Source organism: Clytia hemisphaerica, unplaced genomic scaffold (assembly GCF_902728285.1).
Source record: "Clytia hemisphaerica strain Z4C2 unplaced genomic scaffold, Clytia hemisphaerica genome assembly, whole genome shotgun sequence".
In the NCBI taxonomy this organism is placed as follows: Eukaryota; Metazoa; Cnidaria; class Hydrozoa; order Leptothecata; family Clytiidae; genus Clytia; species Clytia hemisphaerica.
Window position 1 is genome coordinate 1,757,217 of NW_027104433.1, and position 19,999 is coordinate 1,777,215.

Consider the following 19,999-nt stretch of genomic DNA (forward strand, 5'->3'; position numbering starts at 1 on the left):
AGGGGAGGTCGACCACGTTGGTGGCCTCGCAAAAACAACGATCAGAAGAGCAGTAGCTGAAGGAAACTTCTTTGGAGATGCTAATGATATTGTTACATATCTTTCAGAGCATTTGTTGAGTAGTGATCATCTTAATTACGACATCAAAGAAATTACAACCAAGCAAGTCGAAATAGAACGTTCGAATGCTAAGCTTAAAGTCTTTCCAACTGTTGATGGTTCATCAAAGTTTCAAGTGATCGTATTCAAACCTGATTTTTCAGTTCGTGCTGCGAGTCGTCTGTGTATTTGTGACGTATGCAAGGAAGACTATGGATCATGCAACTTGTTTGAAGACTTTCAACTTGATATTGGGATTTTAAAAACAACAACATTGAGATCAGAGGCTTCCCACGACGATCATGTTATCAGTGAGGAATTGGTCATTCCTGATTCTGTTTGTGCTGTAGCAGCAAGCGAAAGCTCAACTGACAGTGTATGGTTCATAAAAATTGAGAGTGAGGAGCTGGTGGCAGATGATGATAATATTGAAGATGGTTACCAGCACAAGGTTTTGAAAGGAGAAAAATACATAAAAGGGAGGTATTTGGAAAGGGAAGATGCTAACGACAAAAAACAAAAATATAAATTGATGAATAAAGTGGTATATTTCTACAGAGCTAACATCGTTTATCCGTTCGTTTGTTTTGAGATAAAAAAGAACAGTTTTCACTTATGGAATCGAGACTATCTTGACGTTATAGCATACTCAGAAAGTATTCAAACCTTTTAGATTGTTGTTCATCTTCTATAATGTTAGATGTTTTCCTATATAACTGTTAATATATATATATACAATTCTAGAAAGACTTTGACAGGCTTATGATAGTAACCTCAAGATGACAACATTTTTTGGAATACTTGATAGATAGGCTAAACCAATAACTCTATAGTGATGTCCTTTATAAGCTGATTATGATTACGAGCAAATCCTTTCAGTAAATACTTTCCCAAGGTTTTCTCTAATTTATTTTCATTTTTTAGTTTCCAATTCATTAAATATTATACTATATGATATGTTCCAGTTTCAGTATTTTAGAGTAACCTCAATTTAGCAACATTTTGTTTCAATTGTAATGTTATATTATGATTGATCAGGGCCGGCGGAACGTTTTTAAAAGTGGAGAGGCTGAACATATATCTAAGGAGGCCCCACCATGTTTGGGGCCGACGGGCCAGAAAATTTTCTGAAAATAGACCCTCTAGATTGGCTGAAACGGACTCCAATTTCGGTTAATAGATAATACTGTATTAAAATTGACAACATTAATTTGCACTAAAATAAAGTATTTTACCCGTATCTCTAGTTTTACAGTAACAGACTGTATGGTAGAGAGAAAAGAAACTATTTAAACAAAAGTAGACGATGAGAAATATATATTACAAGTCCTTTTCACTAAATTTTCCAAAAATCCTGAGTCGATTTTCGTCTGAGCTAACAAATCCATTCGCGATCTTGATCAAATCAAGTTTGTCTGTGCGGTCTTTGTGAAAGTGCAGCATCGAAACAGAATTGAATCTCATCGGCAACATCGATGAACGCATCCAGTTCTTAACTCTCCTGGCTAAGGAAAATGTTCTCTCAGCGGTTGCACTAGATGCTGGATTCACTGCCAATATTTTACAAATTTTGCAAATGTTGGATAAGAATTTCTTCTCTGGTTTTTCCAGCAATTTCATTTCTCTAAGCAGCTCACTAAAATGATCAATTTTCTTCTCCTTCATTAGAACTTTAAATGACTCAAGCTCTACCATTAAACTATCCTCATCAATATCAGATGCATAATTCTCACGGACAGTTTTTAATTCTGCTGATATTTCCTTTCCTTCCAAAGTTTTTAACAGTAATGACTCCAAACTTTCGAAAACTAAAAACGATGGCTGGTTAAAACGATCACGAATAGCAGCGACTAACACATCGATAGCTTCAAAAAACTGCTGCCGATAGTGGTCGCGTGGTATAGAAACATGGTGAGCATCAGAATTACTTGTGTTGCCTTCGAGATAAAACAGCATCGAGTATTTTGGATTTTTACGTTTTCTCTTCAAAACGGGATCGTTAATGAATGGAATTTTCTGAATCTCTTTCAAACAGACATCATAAAGAGCATCGAAACCATCGGAGTTTCGCATCGTAGCGATGGTTTCCACGGTAAGCATTGCTATTCTTTTACTGCTTACAGCCGACATTTTCTCTTTCTGTAAAGTTTGTGACAGCTTATCAGTGTGTGAGTAAAGGAGCTTACCAAGTTTCAGCCCAAAATAATAATCAAATGTTTCCATTTGCGATTGGCATCCTATGATTCTTGACTTGACATCTCTGTTAAGTCCCGACTCTGAAAGGCAATCATCCCAAAGCTGGTGCAAGTAGCGATAATTTTCGATGATTCTTTGAAAACTATTGGCTCGCACGGTCCACCTCGTTGTAGAAAGCTTAGCGATTCGATTTGTGGATTCATCTTCTTCATCGATCACCTTTATTGCCTCTAACTTCTGCTCCCTCTTAGGTGAATATTTAACGAGTACTGCAATCTCTCCAGTGGTATCCATGGTGTGCGATAGGATTTTAGATTCGTTTGTTGTATCTTTGACTGATAAGCTAAGCGAGTGGCAATGACAATGAGTGACAAATGCCTTAGGTTGCTTATCTTGGATTTGCTTTGCAACACCTGACTTTTTACCAAGCATATTACTAGCACCGTCATAACACTGTCCGCGACAATTATCTAATGAGATTTGTATACGCAGTAGAATATCTGTAATAGCCGAAACAATTGTCTCACTTTTGATGTTTTGGACCTCATAAAATCCCAAAAAGTCTTCATGAATATCGAATAAATCATCAACCCAACGCAAACAGAAGGTCAATTGTTCTTTGTTAGAAATATCAGTGTATTCATCGCAGATGGTGGCATAGTAAGAATCTTTTATTTCATTGGCTAAATCGCGTAGGATTTGATGGGCCATCAACATGAGAAGCTCGTTTTGAATGTCATGGGACGTATACTTTTCTTTCTTCTTTTTCAGCCACCCGCACAATTTAGGAAAGTCTTTACATCTCAACTTCAGGAGCTGCATAAAGTTTGAGTTTTCATCACTCGTGTCTCCTCGTAGCGCAAGACCTTGGCGGCCAAGAAACTGAATCGTTTCGATGATTTTCAAGAGACATTTTCGATTGTCTTCCATGTTTGATTTGATCTTTTCACTTGTCATCTCAAGTATGTCCCCACACTGAGGTATTGTTACCTCAAAGGTAACTGCTGCAATATGACATTTGGACTGAGCGTGCTGTTTAAATTTGTTAAGTGCGTTTTTCCAATAGCGAAAACCGGTCGTAATGAAAGCTTCTTCCTTTCTTTCCAAATTAAGCTTAGGCAAATGTTTTTTGCAGACAAAACATGTGACTGAGTCGTCGTGTTCATTAAAATCAAGCCACTCGAATTCTAGCAGCCATGCGTGCTGGAATGAACGGTTATGTTTCCCAAACAATGTTTTTTTGAATACAAAAGAACTGCTTGGATGGTTAGGTTTGTCAGAAACCACGTGTGAAGCCTCTACCGTTGATTTCAACACGTTATTGCGGTCACTCCTACTTTCTGCATTAGTTTGAATGTCAGTATTTTCACCTTCTTTACGAGAGTTACCATCTTTATTTTCTTCTCTTCCCGGTGCTGCTTGGAAATAACTTTTTATACCTTTCATTTTTTATCAATAATCTTAAATGTTTTGCTTTTACTCTCCCATATATCTTTAAAGCGACTGTCTTCGCTTGCTTCGTTGGTTATCATAAGATATCAAAAAACAAAATCAAAAAATGATTTCCTTCATTGAGATTTTTTTAAGTAACTCGCAAAGGATATCGTTATAAATCCTCTGTGCTGGAGCGCGTTCCCTTTTCACATTGAATCATCAATAAATATACACTTTTGCCGCATTAGAGAAGATGTTTTAGAGAAACAGTGACGGTCTTATCACGTTACGCACATTTTAAAATAAATAGACAGTATTAAAAAAAACATAACTTGACAAAAAGTTGGGGAGGCTGCAGCCTCCCCAGCCTCCCCGGTTCCGCCGGGCCTGTTGATAGTTAGGAAAAGTACTACTACTGTTAGAATGCACTTCTTGCATTCTTGCAATGCATGACTTTGACCGAATTATGATATTGTGGAAAAGTTTCTGTTGATTTTCTCTTGGTAACCTCAATATGACAACATTTTTTGAATACTCGATTTGCGATAGCTCAGCTCAACCAAGAACTTGTGTGGCGTGGTGATTATCATTTTGCAGCAAATTCTTTCAGTAAATGTTTCTCCAAGCTTTTTTAGTTCATTTTCATTTTTTACTTTCCGGTTCACTAAATATTATACCATATGATATGTTCCAGTTTTAGTGTTTTAAAGTAACCTCAATTTAGCAACGTTTTAATTGTATAATATGTTATATTTTGATTGATAGTTAAGATAATTGATAGGAAAGATATTATATTGTTCCCATATGCAATCATAACAAAATTTTAACAGGTTTATGATGATAATGCAATGGTTTATTTGATTTTTCACAAGTTAACCTCAAAATCCCAACAAAATAATGATTCTAACTATTGAATAATAATGTCTTACACATTTTCGGATTATATTTATTCCAAAAGCTAGCAAATTTGATTCATTTTTCACAGATAAAGTTGGTTTTATGAATGAATGATTGGAAAATTTGTTTGAAAAGTAACCTCAAATATCCAACATTCTGCTGAATATATTGCCCACTTTTTTTGATATGTTGTTGATTGATGCTTTGAGAGTTGTGTTACAAAATTCTCAGTTTCCACGACTATCTATATGAAAAATATGATGAATAAAAGGAAGGTGTGTAGAATTGCTAGTAACCTCAATTTTCCAACATTTTTCAAAAATTTAAAAACAGAACACAAAATAGTAACCTCATGGAAACAACATATCTGAATTTCAATGTTTACTTTACACTGATGAGGTAATTATTGAATTTTTTTTTAAATGTGATTTTTTTTCGAAAAAAGAAATGTCACACTATTTTTGACTATGATCTATGGCAAATGATTTTATTTTGTTTTTCTAAATTGTCGATTCTGGATGTAATAGAAGAGAGGCTGTTACTGATTTTGCTAACGGTTTTCTCTAAAATATTGACGTTTGTAAAAAGTGTTTTGGTGTTATCAGAGATTGTTCCTAGCAGAGTAGAAATTTCAGTGACTTGTGATTTTATTGAGTCCATTCCTTCCGTACAGGTTTTTACACTGGTTTGTAGGGTGACAGATTCTTGACTAAAGTTTGCAACTTGTGCATATGTCTTTTCAAGTTGGCTGTATGAATTTTTTACTTCTTTAACAGAATTATTGATTGCAGATATCTTTGAAGACTTTTGTCTGTCACTACGTGTGACAGTAGCTTTTTCAACTAAACTTTTATAAACACTACATCCTCTATAAAAAGACGAATGGTTTTTTTCACAGTTCACACAACATTTCTGAGAACACTTCCTTCTACAGTTTTCTTTACCACACCAACTACATAAAGGATTTTTAGTTTTACAAATGGATTGAACATGACCAAATTTTAAGCATTTTTTACATTGGATAATGTAGTTTTCAATAGGATCGTATTTCCTGACAAAGTGCTTACTAACAGAATTGTTAGCCTTTATGGTAAGTGGAAAGTCGTCTTCTATATCACCTTTTAAAACTTCAAAAACAACAAGATTTCCTTCTCTTCTGAGATTGTATACTTTGTTTACATAGTATTCCAAGTGGTCAAAAACAAGTTGGAGGCTGACAGGTGGACCAGATTCTGGTTCTTTTGCTAGTTTATTTATGCAATAACTATCCAGAAGATTTGATTTTTTGTCGATAGAAATTGATTTAATTTTATCACTCCAATTGTCTTTGTCCAAAAGGAATTCTATTTCACTAATGTCTATTTCACAAATAAGAGTAGTGGTTTTTGTGTGTGCTTCATTAGCAGAAAGGAAAGAAAAATTTTTGACGTGGGAGTTTAATTCCACTAGATTATAAGGTTTTTCAAAATTGTGTTCATGGAGAATGACTTTGATCTTTTTCTTCTTTGGTGGTTCTTGAAGAATAAGTGGATTGGGTTTAGATCTATTCGTTTCAAAGCCAGATTCCAGAACAACATTTTCTTCAGAAGAGTCAGCAGGTTTTTCTTTGGTGTTTTTAGAAGAGGAAGAGGTGGAAGATGATTGTGAGTTTGAACGAGGTTTTTTGATTCTAGAAATACCAAAGTGGACTTTTTGTTTTTTCTGAGTAATGAAGTCAGTTCTTAGATCTTCAATGCTCTGACTTACATCTTCGAGAGGTGATGTAGGTCCTCTTTTTGTACTATTAGACATAGTAAGAAGAAGTAGGTAATAGAAAAGGTAATGTAGATAAGTTTAGGAGATAGACAAAAGTAATCCAGAAGTAAACTTGAGGGACCAAGACAGAAGTCTGGTCCAAAACAATGCACAAAAATAACGAAATCTGATATTATGACTTCACTGGTAGCGCCAAACCGGGTTCTAGACCGACTTTCAACAATTTTTCTGTAAAGTGTCTGGAACACTTTTAGGCTAATTTTTTTATGAAAAACAACTAAAACGTTGCAAAAAAGCAGACAAGTATATGGGAAACAATTAAATATAGTAGAAATAAAAGTATTTTTATGGTTTTGTGTACTAGTAATTATAATATATATGTATATCTTGCCAGAAGCAATTTTATACGATTTGAGGTTATCGGTTTCAAAATCGTGTGTCAAAAATTTTAAATCAGTAACTACAAAGAGTTACTGGCTATAAATTATACTATAACTTTGTTATTATGTAAGAAAAGAGTGTACAAAGTTTGAGAACAAATCTTTGCCTACTCAAGAAGTTATTTATAAAAAGGTTGTTTCGTGTAATCTTTTACAAAAAGTTATTGTACCGCTTTAACTATCAAATAGGTATAGTTTGTTATAAATTACAACACACTGAATTCTTAGTTGAATTCAGATCACTAACAGAACAGGAGGCCTTGGACATGGATACCAAGGAGACAATCACCCAAGATGGGCTTCTCAAAGAGTCGATTAGGGTTTCTTGACCCAAGGGGCCAAGAAGTCCTAAAAACCTTTCCACTTGTTTTTGTGTTTACTATTTCTAGCCAAAGGAAATAGTAATGTTTATCTTTTTGTTATCGGAACACTTTCGTCAAGAGAGATCGAAAGTAAAAAAACACCGGACGCACCGACGGCACTTTGTCACTGTGAAATTTTTAGACTATGTTCATCCAGGCTCAGAGCAAAGTTAAGGTTCCTTATAAAAAAAAAACGTGTAGCATATAAATTTTGGCTGAATCTTGGCTGTTTTTATTTCAGTCTGGTTTACTCGATGCTTACTTTGCTCCCTCATTGAGGAGCTTCAAGTCGACATTTTCGTAGCCATTTCTAAAAGCTGAGAATGGAGTTCTTTAATTTGTTTTTGTTGAAATTGAGTCTTCTGTTCTTATAGAATTATTCTTATAATTCTGTATAAGCTTTGAACGCTTTTTTGGGTCCTGATTTAGCATTTGACATGTCCGTCAATGACCATAGAGTTGTACCGTGCTATGAGTTCGACTTTCGAAACAGTGATTCTTTAAGCTGAAAAATAAGAAAATAACTGAAGTGATTCCTTACGAATAAATTCCATTGATACTTACTATATAGCTTTAGGTTTTAAGTGTATTTTAAATACCAGACATTTTCGCCAATGTTCAAATTTACCCCATAGTCCTTGAAGTTTTTCAAAATCGTTTCTGCCATCAAGAAAACACCCCTGAGCTGATTCAATTCTACTCTCAGTCTTCTGGTCTCCTCCACACGCAATTTTCTTGACCACCTGACTATGTTCATATATATGAGTTATTTAATTTTCTTAATACATTTTTTCAAAGAAAATTCTTACATACCATCAATACTTTTCATTACGAAATGAAGGATGGCACAGGCTACTAGTTGAGAGTCCAATTCAACATCTGAAAAATCTTTATAAGCATTGAACGCTTTTTTGGGTCCTGATTTAGCATTTGACATGTCCGTCACGTTTAATGACCATAGAGTTGTACCGTGCTATGAGTTCGACTTTCGAAATAGTGATTCTTTAAGCTGAAAAATAAGAAAATAACTGAAGTGATTCCTTACGAATAAATTCCATTGATACTTACTATATAGCTTTAGGTTTTAAGTGTATTTTAAATACCAGACATTTTCGCCAATGTTCAAATTTACCCCATAGTCCATGAAGTTTTTCAAAATCGTTTCTGCCATCAAGAAAACACCCCTGAGCTGATTCAATTCTACTCTCAGTCTTCTGGTCTCCTCCACACGCAATTTTCTTGACCACCTGAAGTTAAATAAAGTCGATTGCTTTAGATCATAATTAATTTCTGTTTTTTTAGTTTAGCTCCAATAGGCATTGGCATTAAGTTTTATTTTGAAAGCTTTAGAGTATATAAATTGAAAATTTATTTACTATGTATTTTATAATTTTATTTTTGCTAGCTTGAAGAATTTTGAACAATTGAAATATTTTTTGATCTTATTCTTTATTTACTATACCTCTATCGTACCATCTTCTAATTCTACTTGAGGGACATAGCGTTCTTGAATGTATCTGAGAATTTCGATCGTACCACTGGTACTAGCCTCGTCTTCGAATATTTGTCCAAGAGGTACCTATATTAAAAAATATATGAATCAAACTAGTATATTGAACAGCAACTTGTCAATTTTCATTAGTGTATTTTAGTGTCAAATTTATTCATCAAACAGAATGAATTTATTTCATGAAATTGTAAATTTACCACTTCTGATTTTTCTGACATTTCTTTTGAGTAAATATGTGGAATGTGTTTGCACACGTTCTTTTTGAATATCTTCAAAGCAGGGATATTATCTACCAGCACTCTTGCGACTAGAATCTTGTTGGATTCAAAAAGCTTATTTTCGGTGTCTTCATTTGCAACAATACGTATTTCGTTGTACTCCTCTGGCATTCTTTTTGCTATAATACAAAGAAACATTATTTTTCCAACATTTTTCATGGTCAACATATTTGTCAGGGTTAGAGTATTCTTATTCTTAAAAAAATTTTTCTTGTCTTGGGTCTATTCTCTTTGTACAAATATTCAAAAAGTCCATGAAAGTCCATTTTTTTATTTATTAATTCTACCTTCCACTGGGTCAGTCCTGTATTTAACAGCCATATGGTGAAACCAATGTATGCTTTTGTTGTGATTTTCCTTTGTCTGATGCCTAGCTTTTTGTTCAAAATCGAGGTTCAAAATCTCCAACAATCTAAATAATAAGATAGTGTTATAATTTAATTTCTTAAAACATTTACTTATCATATATTATTTTGTGTTTGAGATTTAGAAGATATTTTTCACTGATACTTTCTGATATTTTTCACTGTAAATAATGTATGTGCATATCACAAAGATCTTAAAATATGGTAAACATACCATACCAAACTTGTTAAGTCATTGTTATTTCCTTACCAAGTAGTTTGTTGGCATAGGATGAGTCTTTCTGTATTCTTTAACGTGCTCCATGTTTTTAGGATCCAACCCTACTGCTTCATATTTCCTTGTATTCGTTCTCTAGAGCAGTCCTCCATACCGAAACTGCCGTGTCAAAATCTTTTGGCTTCTTTAAAAGAATTATAAGCTGGACCAGAAGAATAGAAATTACCCGATTGTTTTTTGTTTTTTTTTCATGGTTCTTTTTTTGAGTTAATTTGAAGGAAGAAACTTTTACAAAAATAAATTTTGGGCAAATTTGCGAAAGTTATTTCCGCAAAAACCTAGTAATCTTTAGAGATTGCTTACTTTGAAATTTTCTGATTTTTGTAACCCTTTGACGGGGGGGGGGCGTACTAGGGTTGCAAGCTGACGGGCATGTGTCGCCCGACTTTTGGTGGTGGGTCCTTAGCGGGATTAAAACCGATCCTTAGAGGGACTGAAATCGAGGGAAAAACCGATTTTTCTTGAATTTTGAGACCCTTATCGGGACTTTTTTTTCTTGAAATTTGGGCTTTTCAGGGTCAAGAAATTGGGTTTTTACAACCCTTAGGGGGGCTGAAATTAGATTTTTGATTTTTACGACCCTTACCGGGATTTTTGAAGGGCGGCACATACCCATATTCTTCACTTGCCTAGGTACCCCCCGGGCCCTTTGGACTTTGGAAGGTGAAAACCCTATAAAATTTGCAGAAAAAAATGTTTCATAACCCACTTACGTTAAAAAGAGGTGCTGGTGGGGAGACTTCTCTATCATTACGACTATCATTTCCTTGAGATTCCTCTCGTAAAGCGTCAAACATTGGTCCTTCTGGCACGGTTTCAACATCCATAGGTTCAAATGCTTGCTGCTTGGATCACTTCAACAGGCATGAGATCTTCTTGTGGTAGTATTTCAGACATGACTTCTTCTGCTGATGGTGGTAGACCCAATTCAGAGCTTACTTTAAGGTTAACCAAAATCGAATCAGCTTTCTCCAAAGCATTTAAATTAGTATGACATGTTTTACAAATTGAATCTGACTGTTCGCTGTCATGATTGAGAATAATGTTAAACTTTGCATATCTCGTCTGTATGGAATTTCCATCTTTGTCCCTTTTGAAGACGTTATCTCTATGTTCATTTGAAGTTGCAGTATCATTAAACAGTTTTTCACATACTCGGCAATGAGTTGATTTCTTCTGTTTTTGTGGGGTTTTTTTTTTATCTTAGTTTTACGCATTCTTTCACACCTCACACCAGATTTTCAAACTTGTAATTAGTTTTCACTTTCACTATCGATCGAAAATCTTTTATTTTCCCGCTCAAAAATTTGGGGGCGTTTACAAAAAGAAGAATTAGTATAATTTTCTTCTTTTTACAGGAATTTGATATAATATGAACAAAAATCCATAACAAATTTTCTTCTAGTTGAATATTTTATTGAAGTTTTTAAATTGAAATACTTTCTGTTGAACAAAGTTCTCCGCCCTAACCAAAAAAGTATACTTTGAGAATGGTTGGCAAAATCTCACTCTTACAATTTTACATGGTCAGACTTCCAAAGTTCAATTTCTGGAGTTTAGAATACCTGGTAAAGAGAGCGAGGATGGCATGGGACTTATAAACAAACTTGAAATTGTGATTCGAGATGGTAGCTGAAAGAAGTAATACATGGGAAGAAAGGGAGTAGAGTTAAAAAAAAGATACTCAGTGATTTGTTCCTGTTTTTCTGTGTTATTTTATGCGATTGATGGGCCTACTCAAAAATTAAGCGCGCGAATTTACTTGGAAGACGATTTGTAAGTTTTATCTTTCAATTATAATTATTTTTCAAAAGAAAAGCAAACTCTAAAACACTCAAAGACAGCTTTGTTTGCAGCTTTTTTTATGAAATCTGACACATTTTTTCATTTTTGTTTTTATTTCAATCCGCCATTTTTAAAGGGATCTGAGAGATTCTTCAAGCTGCTTAATTATGCTAATTATTTTAAACATTCGAAAAATGGTGAATTCTGATTGGCTCTTTCTAATTATGCCATGACTTTGACAGTTAGAGGGAAAATTTGAATTTGAAATTGTTGTGCACTTTCAGCATTCTTCAAATTCCAAACTTCTGAAAATATGTTCTCATTTGGAAGAATGATGGAATTTTAGCATGGAGATCCAGGCTACTTCTCAACATCTTTCGAAAAAGGGAAGACAAGATTTCACCCAGTGTAATGCTCTTATTTTCTTCATTTTCTGTGCTCTCTTCTCAATCTTCGTGAATATGTGGAAACATTTCAATACTCATTCGAATCTGTTCAATTGCTTTAGGGACTGTTTTGCCATAGTTAACAGTGTCAGTGGTTGACGACATCAACACAATCTGGCCAAGCTTTACCAAAATTTCAAGTTCAGATTATTCTCGCAAACCAGTGCATGCAAAGGGTTGCTGACTTCTTTTTAATTTTCAACTGAACAAATACAAATTTGTTCCTGTTGGTAATATGGGAAAAATAAACGTGTAACAGAGTTTTCGACAAATTCTCTTCCAGTCCATTGACGATTCTGAATGTTCGGTTGATGTAATCTGGAAGCGTTTCATGACAAAATTAATTTGTGCAAGCAACAAGCAATGAAAACGAGTAATCAACAAGAACAAGTGACGGGTTGGAAATTTTGTTAAATACAAGTTTCTCCTTATCTTATATCAAAAATTGACGGATGGAAGAGACTGAGTGCGAACTTGACAAATATTGGGCAACAGGCAACGACGGCGATAAGCCGTATGAATGACAAACACAAAGTGAATATAACAGGATGCATTTACATTCGATGATGCATCCCATATGCCGATCGTTGATCGTTTCTGTTACCTGGGGTCAATCCTATCGCGTGATTGTAAAGATACCCTTGACGTCGAGTCGGGAATAACAGCAGCCAGCAGTGCGTTTGGAGCTTTGAGAAATTGTTTATTCCGTTCTACTAATGTTTCGTTCGCAGCAAAAAAATCTGTCTACGAAGGCCTTGTTCTGGCGATTTTGTTATATGGCTCTGAGCACTGGTGCCTTACTGAAATTGTTTATAGAAAGTTGAGAGTTTTTCATGCTCGTTGTGTCCGCACTAAATGCCGTGTTAACTTAAATCATGTGAGATCCCACCGAATTTCGACGGCTGAATTGCTTGAGCGCACTGGTTTGCTCTCTATTGATGTATATGTTACACGTCGCCAACTACGCTGGTTAGGGCACGTAACCCGAATGCCCTCTGATCGTTTGCCCCGTAAGATGCTGACATGCTGGGTTAGTGAAAGGCGCCCACGCGGGGCCCCTGAATTCACATATGGGCGTGCAGTTTACAAAAGTTTGAATAAAGTTGGTATATTGAAATGTGAGTGGTATGGGAAAGCTTTGAATCGTGTGGAATGGAAAGATGTTATTGATAGTTATATTTAGTTTATCATTTGCACTTAATGTTTTCGTTTTTTACTATACTTTTATTTGTCATAGCGTTGTGAACCCTAAGTTAGGTTAGGGCCTATTCCCTGTGCTAAGGGAAGGTTCACCTCCTCCTCCATTTACATTCTTTCAGCGGAAGGGTTAACTTCCAGAAACATCAAAATAAACGATATCTTGGTTGTTTTTATCATGGTAGAGCCTTAAGAAACCTTCATTCGTTAGTGTTATTTTTACTTCTTTATCCACCATCACATCATGCACGGATCTATAAAATTTTCTCTCCTGCTTTATTACAGAAGCCTTTAAACGGTCATTGCTTTCAATTACAATCTCTTGTACTTTTTGGTGAAGAAAGTTTTTCTTTGCATGCAGGCTTCTGGCCTGTGACTTTAAGTTTTGGGATATTTTCCCGCGTCCTCCCTGTTTCCCGAAGCAAATACTCCTGCGTCACCTTTTCCCAATTTTTCTTCATACACTTTACTGGCTGGTGTTTTCAAATTGACTTTGGATCTTTTCTCAATCTTTGTATTTGGACGGCCAAGTTTTAGTATTTGTTATGCATTTTAAAGAGCTGAAATAGATATTCCTTGTATTTATTTGCAAATCTCCGATTACCTTATCGGGGAAAATATTCGTCACTTGCTGGTATTGGTAAACGCATTAAGGCAGGGGAAAATTTTCGTTGGGGAAAAGTATTCGTCACTCGGCCGAAATTTCGTCACTTTTCCCCGACGAAGTTTTCCCCGATAATCTACCTTAATGTAGTTGATTTTATACCATCTCGTCAGACAAAAACCCAAGTTATGTAACAACTAGCAATTTTTATAACAAAGGATTTTTATCACTCTTGAAAGGATTACTAACAAAGGCTCTATTCTTTTTTCGGTTTCTAGGGATTTTTCTATAGAGAACGATTCCCAAATTGATACATTTAATGTCGCGCTGCGATGTACAGTGAAGGAACATCAATTAAGTCTCTTTTTTGTTCCTTATGGAACATTCTAAGAAACTCCACTCTTGAGAATTCCATTCTATTCCCTTTTGCTCTCTTTGCAGAGAATGAATTGTTTTGTTTAAATAGAACAAATTGGGTCACAACAATGACCCTTTTTTGTTCTTTTCTTGCGGACTCAAAGATGTTCCATTATATGAAAGAACAAATTTAATAAACTGCAGGGAATTATTTGTTGTTTGATATAATGGAACAAATTCAATATACAGCGGGGAATTATTTGTTCTTTGATATAATGGAACAATTTCAATATACCGCGGGGTATTATTTGTTTCTTCATATGAAGGAAATAAATATAAATATTATAAATATTATACCATATTTTGATTATAATAGGTTATGATAAAACCTTTTGTTCTCTTTGCAGAGAATGAAGTGTTTTGTTGAAATAGAACAAATCGGGTCACAACAATGACCCTTTTTTATTCTTTTCTTGCGGACTCAAAGATGTTCCATTATATGAAAGAACAAATTTAATAAACTGCGGGGAATTATTTGTTCTTTGATATAATGGAACAAATTCAATATACCACGGGGTATTATTTGTTTCTTCATATGAAGGAACAACTTCAATATACCGCGACGAATAATTTGTTCAATTCATTGGAGGAATATTCTATTCTCTGGTGATATGGGAACAATATAGATGCTCATTTAATTATTCAAACAAACGAAAAAATTGTTCTCTTATCACTAAGAACAGTAAAATCAGTTTTCAAGGGAACAATTAATCTTTGTCATAATAGTGCTGATTATTGTTCAATTTCTCATAATTGATAAGAAGAATATGTACCTGTCAAATGAACAAGGTCATCACATTTATGATATATTTTAAGATGGTAGTATAGTATAGATAGATACCCTATTAACCATATTTAGATATAAATATAATATCATATATTATATTCGAAATAAAATATTATGATCCTATTATTCAAAACTATCATAAATATTATACCATATTTTGATTATAATAGGTTATGGTAAAACCTTTTGTTCTCTTTGCAGAGAATGAAGTGTTTTGTTTAAATAGAACAAATCGGGTCACAACAATGACCCTTTTTTATTCTTTTCTTGCGGACTCAAAGATGTTCCATTATATGAAAGAACAAATTTAATAAACTGCGGGGAATTATTTGTTCTTTGATATAATTATTACAATTACATTTTCAAGGTTTTTGGTCCAGTACAATTTCAATGGCAGCCTTTACTATTACTTTAAAATCTCTACAATATACTGTAGAGACTATTCTTTGTGTCGTTCATTGGGTACAGAGATGGATGAAAAATAACCAACGTGCAACAAATTGGGTATTCATTATAATTCAGTATTTATAATGCATAATTTTTTACGGAAATTTACAGTGGTGGCAATTCCATCGTAAACTGGCGATGTCGATCGTGTCGTACATTGACTCTCTATATCTATAACCCGAACATTGTAGGTGGTAGGTTCTTCTGCACGAGTTGCATTGTATCCATCTTAAAGAGAGAGAGAGAGAGAGAGAGATAATTATATGTAATATTACCCACTAAGAAAATATCATGCCCGCCCTTGTTTGTTGAGGAATTCCACTTGATTACAACGTAAACAATATTTACCTATTGTGATCATAAACATGATCTTGTTTGCACGTGTAGCAATTCCATCGTTTCTCCTCCTCGTCCGCGTACTCTTCTTCGGCGTCGACCTCCTCCTCCTCCGAGCTGATATCTGAATCCCCAGAATCAAACGTATCTGTTTCTTTAGAAGAATCTGAATGGAAAGCTGCTTGGGGCTGCGATGAACAGCCTTCTCCAGCACCATACATTTCCGATATTAGTGGATCGGCTGTCCTGGTTGCAGAAGTCGGCGTGCTGGTGGCACCCCATAACCATGAAGCAGGTTCTGGTGGAATTGGATTCAATTTGACTACATCGACACCAGCCTCTTTAGCGATCTTCTTTCCCCGTGGCTCTTTTACTAATTAAATGTAAAAAAGGAGAAGATATGTCAATATTAAGCTTGTCGGTCTTGTCTCTATTTTCGCCTTTCGTTAAACATCAAAAGTACCCGTTAAAACCATTAAAATCCCATTAGAACTAACCTTGTTCTTGTGGTTTAGGATGTGATTCTTTTAAATGTGCCAAACACGCTTCATTTAGGTAAGTTTGTTCGTTTTGGCCACCAGGATCGCGATTGTTGCGACCTTCCTTGGGTAGCTTCGAAAGGACCTCAGCCTCATTCAATGGATACAGTCCACACGTTCTGAAGCCTGAAACACATGAAAAACGCTATCGGTAATACCTACCATAGTGAAACAACTTAACAAACAAACAACCAAAGATCTGGTATATGATGATATAATTTAGAATGTTAGTATTACCGTTAACGAGGGCTTTCCCATAATCCTTATTTACCACGTCCATAATTCGATGAAATAACTTTGGGTATTGGGTTTTCGGAATATTTTTTGTGCTGCGACTCTCCCTGCGCCATTGGGCTACTGCCTAAAATAAGAAAACCGCAATATCAAAACATATCATACTGCAATCTCTAATTTGATTGATATCAAGGCCCCTCATTGAGTTTTATTAGATAATCCTCCAAATAAGAGACCCGCATACGTATGCATGAACCAAAATTTACTAGAAAAAGATGTTGAATGTGCAAGTCTGCAAACTGCCTTAAAGAGAGCCTCTATTTAAGGATAATTAATAGCAACACTAACTGGTAATACCTTGTACCACGTTTGCTTTAACGGCTTAAATACTGCAACGTCCAAGGGTTGTACCAGATGGGATGCATTTGGGACCAAAGGAACGAGTTTGATTTCCTCTTCACGGCAAATATCGACAACTTCCTTTGTAAAATGACATCCCAAGTTATCCCCGATCAACACTACTGGTCGGGGCAGATCTTTGGTTTGCTGAACAAATATGTTTTTCAGCCACTGAAGGAAAGTCCTTGCGTTGAACCATCCCTTCTTTGTTGAGCGATATTCCATACCTAGAATTCGGTGTTCACTATAGTATTCGGCTAAAGTAAAATGACACAGTTATTCAGTTCACTTGCCTGGCAAATAACCGATGGTTTGGGTATCTCTTGGAGAGCTTTGGTAAGTATTTGCTGAAATAATACCAAAAAATCTAACCAGGTTACTGAGACATGGTTTTTGAATTCCAAGGACCATGGATTATTTAGGGTTTTTTATACATGTTCTACATGATAAGGATCATAAGCTCTCGTAAGATTATTATTTCAGCGTTTGGTTTAGTTTATTAAATAGCTTATTTTACAGTGCAAGTCTCGTTAACGTGCGCTTATTCATACAGTGTGAAAAGTAAGCAAATAAAATGATACAGTACACTAACCCTCAGGTCCACCTTTCTCCCAGTTTTCCCAACGCTCAGCAGCTTTATGTATAGCCATTAGGGAAAGAAACTTTCCAGCAGCGTTACCGCAGAACATTATGCTGACGCTTTGTTTTGATGTTGGCTGCATCCGTTCCACCCGTCTCAAGCCTTTGGGTGCTATAACTTGAATTGTAAAAAATAGAACTTACAATGAGTCAAATAAAGCCAAAAAGTTATTGAAGGTACTGGTACCCGGGGGAAGGAGGCACCTTGACGGCTCAAGGGAACGTGCCGCTTGAGTTTGAAAAGTGGACCATGCCAGATATGAATATGGACCCTGTTCAGTGTGAAATATTGAAACATTTTTCCATTTTCTCCCTGGAAAGTAGCTAAAAGTAAACGGAAAAATAAAAGAAATTCCAATTTCCACCCTGAGAATAGTCAGACGTTGACTCTGTCAGATACACATCTAGAAAATAATTAGATTTGGGACCCTGACCAGCGGCTTTCCCCATACTCAATTTGGTCGAAGTGCTTCCCCCCACGCCAGGACTGGTACAAATGGTTCGATTGCGAGGGATAAACAGACCATAAGAGGGAATATGTTGAAACAGAAACAAAGCTGTTTTACTAATTTGTGCAGAGTTAAATATACCTTTCGTTTGGATGGATTGTTTTGGAAATTCGTTTCATCGAAATTGAAAATGTTTTCCGTTGGTACATCGCCGATTTCTTGTCTCAAATGGTCATAGAATTCCAAAACGCTGTCTGCCATTATACAGCGATCGGGTTTTACGTTGTCTGCGTATCTTACAGTTAGTTTGTGGCGAGCTATAAAACGTCTGACCCAATCTTCGGACGGTGTATTGTCTTTAAAAACCTAAACGTAAACAATTATTATGTTTAGTACCTTTCATATTACAAATTAGTCTCTTTTTTCTAAAAGAAATTAGTGATTTTCACAGAGGCATGTGGTATCTAATCCAGGGTCCTCTATAGATTCGACACTACTTTTTCCTTTCGTCTTTTCCACGTAAGTTCTTAGCAAGAGAATGATGCGACTCCGTGGTTAATGAATGTACAAAAACGAAAATGAAGAAATGTTTACGTAACATGAAACCAACCTCATCATCAACATCACATCGGTCCAAATAACTTTCTCAAGTGAGTTACGGCATGTCCAAAGAAAAAGTGAACCAGTTCCACTCTCTTTCAACATGTCAAACATAGCTGGAAAGAAGCGCCTTGTGATGTAGTTCAACGTGATAGGTGTTAGAAAAATTTAACTTGAGGCTAAAAGAAGTTATAGCCCAAAAACCTGTGTTATGACGTCATAAACATTACATAACATTACGTCATAAAACTAAAAATTTGAATATCTCGTGAACTAATAGTCTTATAAACGTCAAATTTTGACCACAAATAGATATTGATGTAAGAAAATTTCGGAGTTAAAAATCTTTTGAAAAAAATGATGACGTCATTTTTTATAGCCAAAAATCGAAAATGGCTTAAAAATGCTGACGTCATCATTTTTCAGGAGATTTTGAAAATTTTACTTCTAGAGAATTGAGATATATTTGTTCTGTCAAAATTTCATATTGATATCATTAATAGTTTATGAGTTATTTAAATTTTAAGTTTCGTGACGTAATGCTACGTAATGTTTATGACGTCATAATACAGGTTTTTGGGCTATAACTTCTTATAGCCTCAAGTTAAATTTTTCTAACACCCATCACGTTGATCTACATCATATGGCGCTTCTTTCCAGCTATGTTTGAAAATTTGAAAGTGAGTGGAACTGGTTCACTTTTACCTTGGACATGCCGTAACTCACTTGAGTTGTACCAACATCTGAAGGTCGAGCATTCTAAGCGGTACTCGCCAGTTGACTAGCTCACCAATGATCAAAACAATTCCTTCCTCTGTCTCCTTTGTAAGGCGGTATTGACCACCGGTTCTTTAGGATGTCGACCTTTGGCGGAATGAAAATACCAGTTTTGAATTTTATATCATAAATTCTAATTCAGTTCATTCGTATTTTATAGGAATTTGACAACACACTTTTCTCGAAACTATACTAATCATTAATACGTTCTCGCACAATGGGTTTGACATTGTATCTCCATTCAGCATTACAAGCAAAAAGCTGAAAAGTTGAAATCAAATCAAAAGATGACGTTTTACTTTTGTTTTCAGTCAAAGTCGTGTCATTTGGCCTCATTGATAGAAAATTGAGTCTCTCATACATTTTAGGTTTACACAGCTTACCTATACTTTTTTTGAAACACGGTAGAAAAATCCAGGGAAAGGAGTGGCATCCTCCCCTGGCTCCTTCGGGTAGAAAGCTAGAGAAAAGGGAGCCGCAATGAAATTACCGACAACTGCTCCAACTTGGGACTATCTTACACAACATGGGACGGCCATTCTACCAACATTTCACTGAACCTCAAAAGTCATTAGATTTGAGTTTAATGAACCGCGTATAAAAAATACACGATTTCTCTTTCGATTTTACAGTAAATGAAAATACAGACCAGATATCAACAAGTCCCATGTTGCGTACACTTGTCCCATCCCAAGTTGGAGCAGTTGAAGGTACGACACAAAGTTCAAAA

The 19,999-nt window shown here is 35.3% G+C and overlaps 1 protein-coding gene across 1 annotated transcript; it reads right to left on the reverse strand.

Annotated features, from left to right (window-relative positions):
- Positions 1-1,419: 1,419 nt before the first annotated feature.
- LOC136820644 (zinc finger MYM-type protein 1-like) lies at positions 1,420-3,741 on the reverse strand. Its single transcript, XM_067076840.1, has one exon. The coding sequence runs from the start codon at positions 3,739-3,741 to the stop codon at positions 1,420-1,422; it is 2,322 nt and encodes a 773-aa protein (XP_066932941.1).
- Between the last annotated feature and the right edge of the window lie 16,258 nt (positions 3,742-19,999).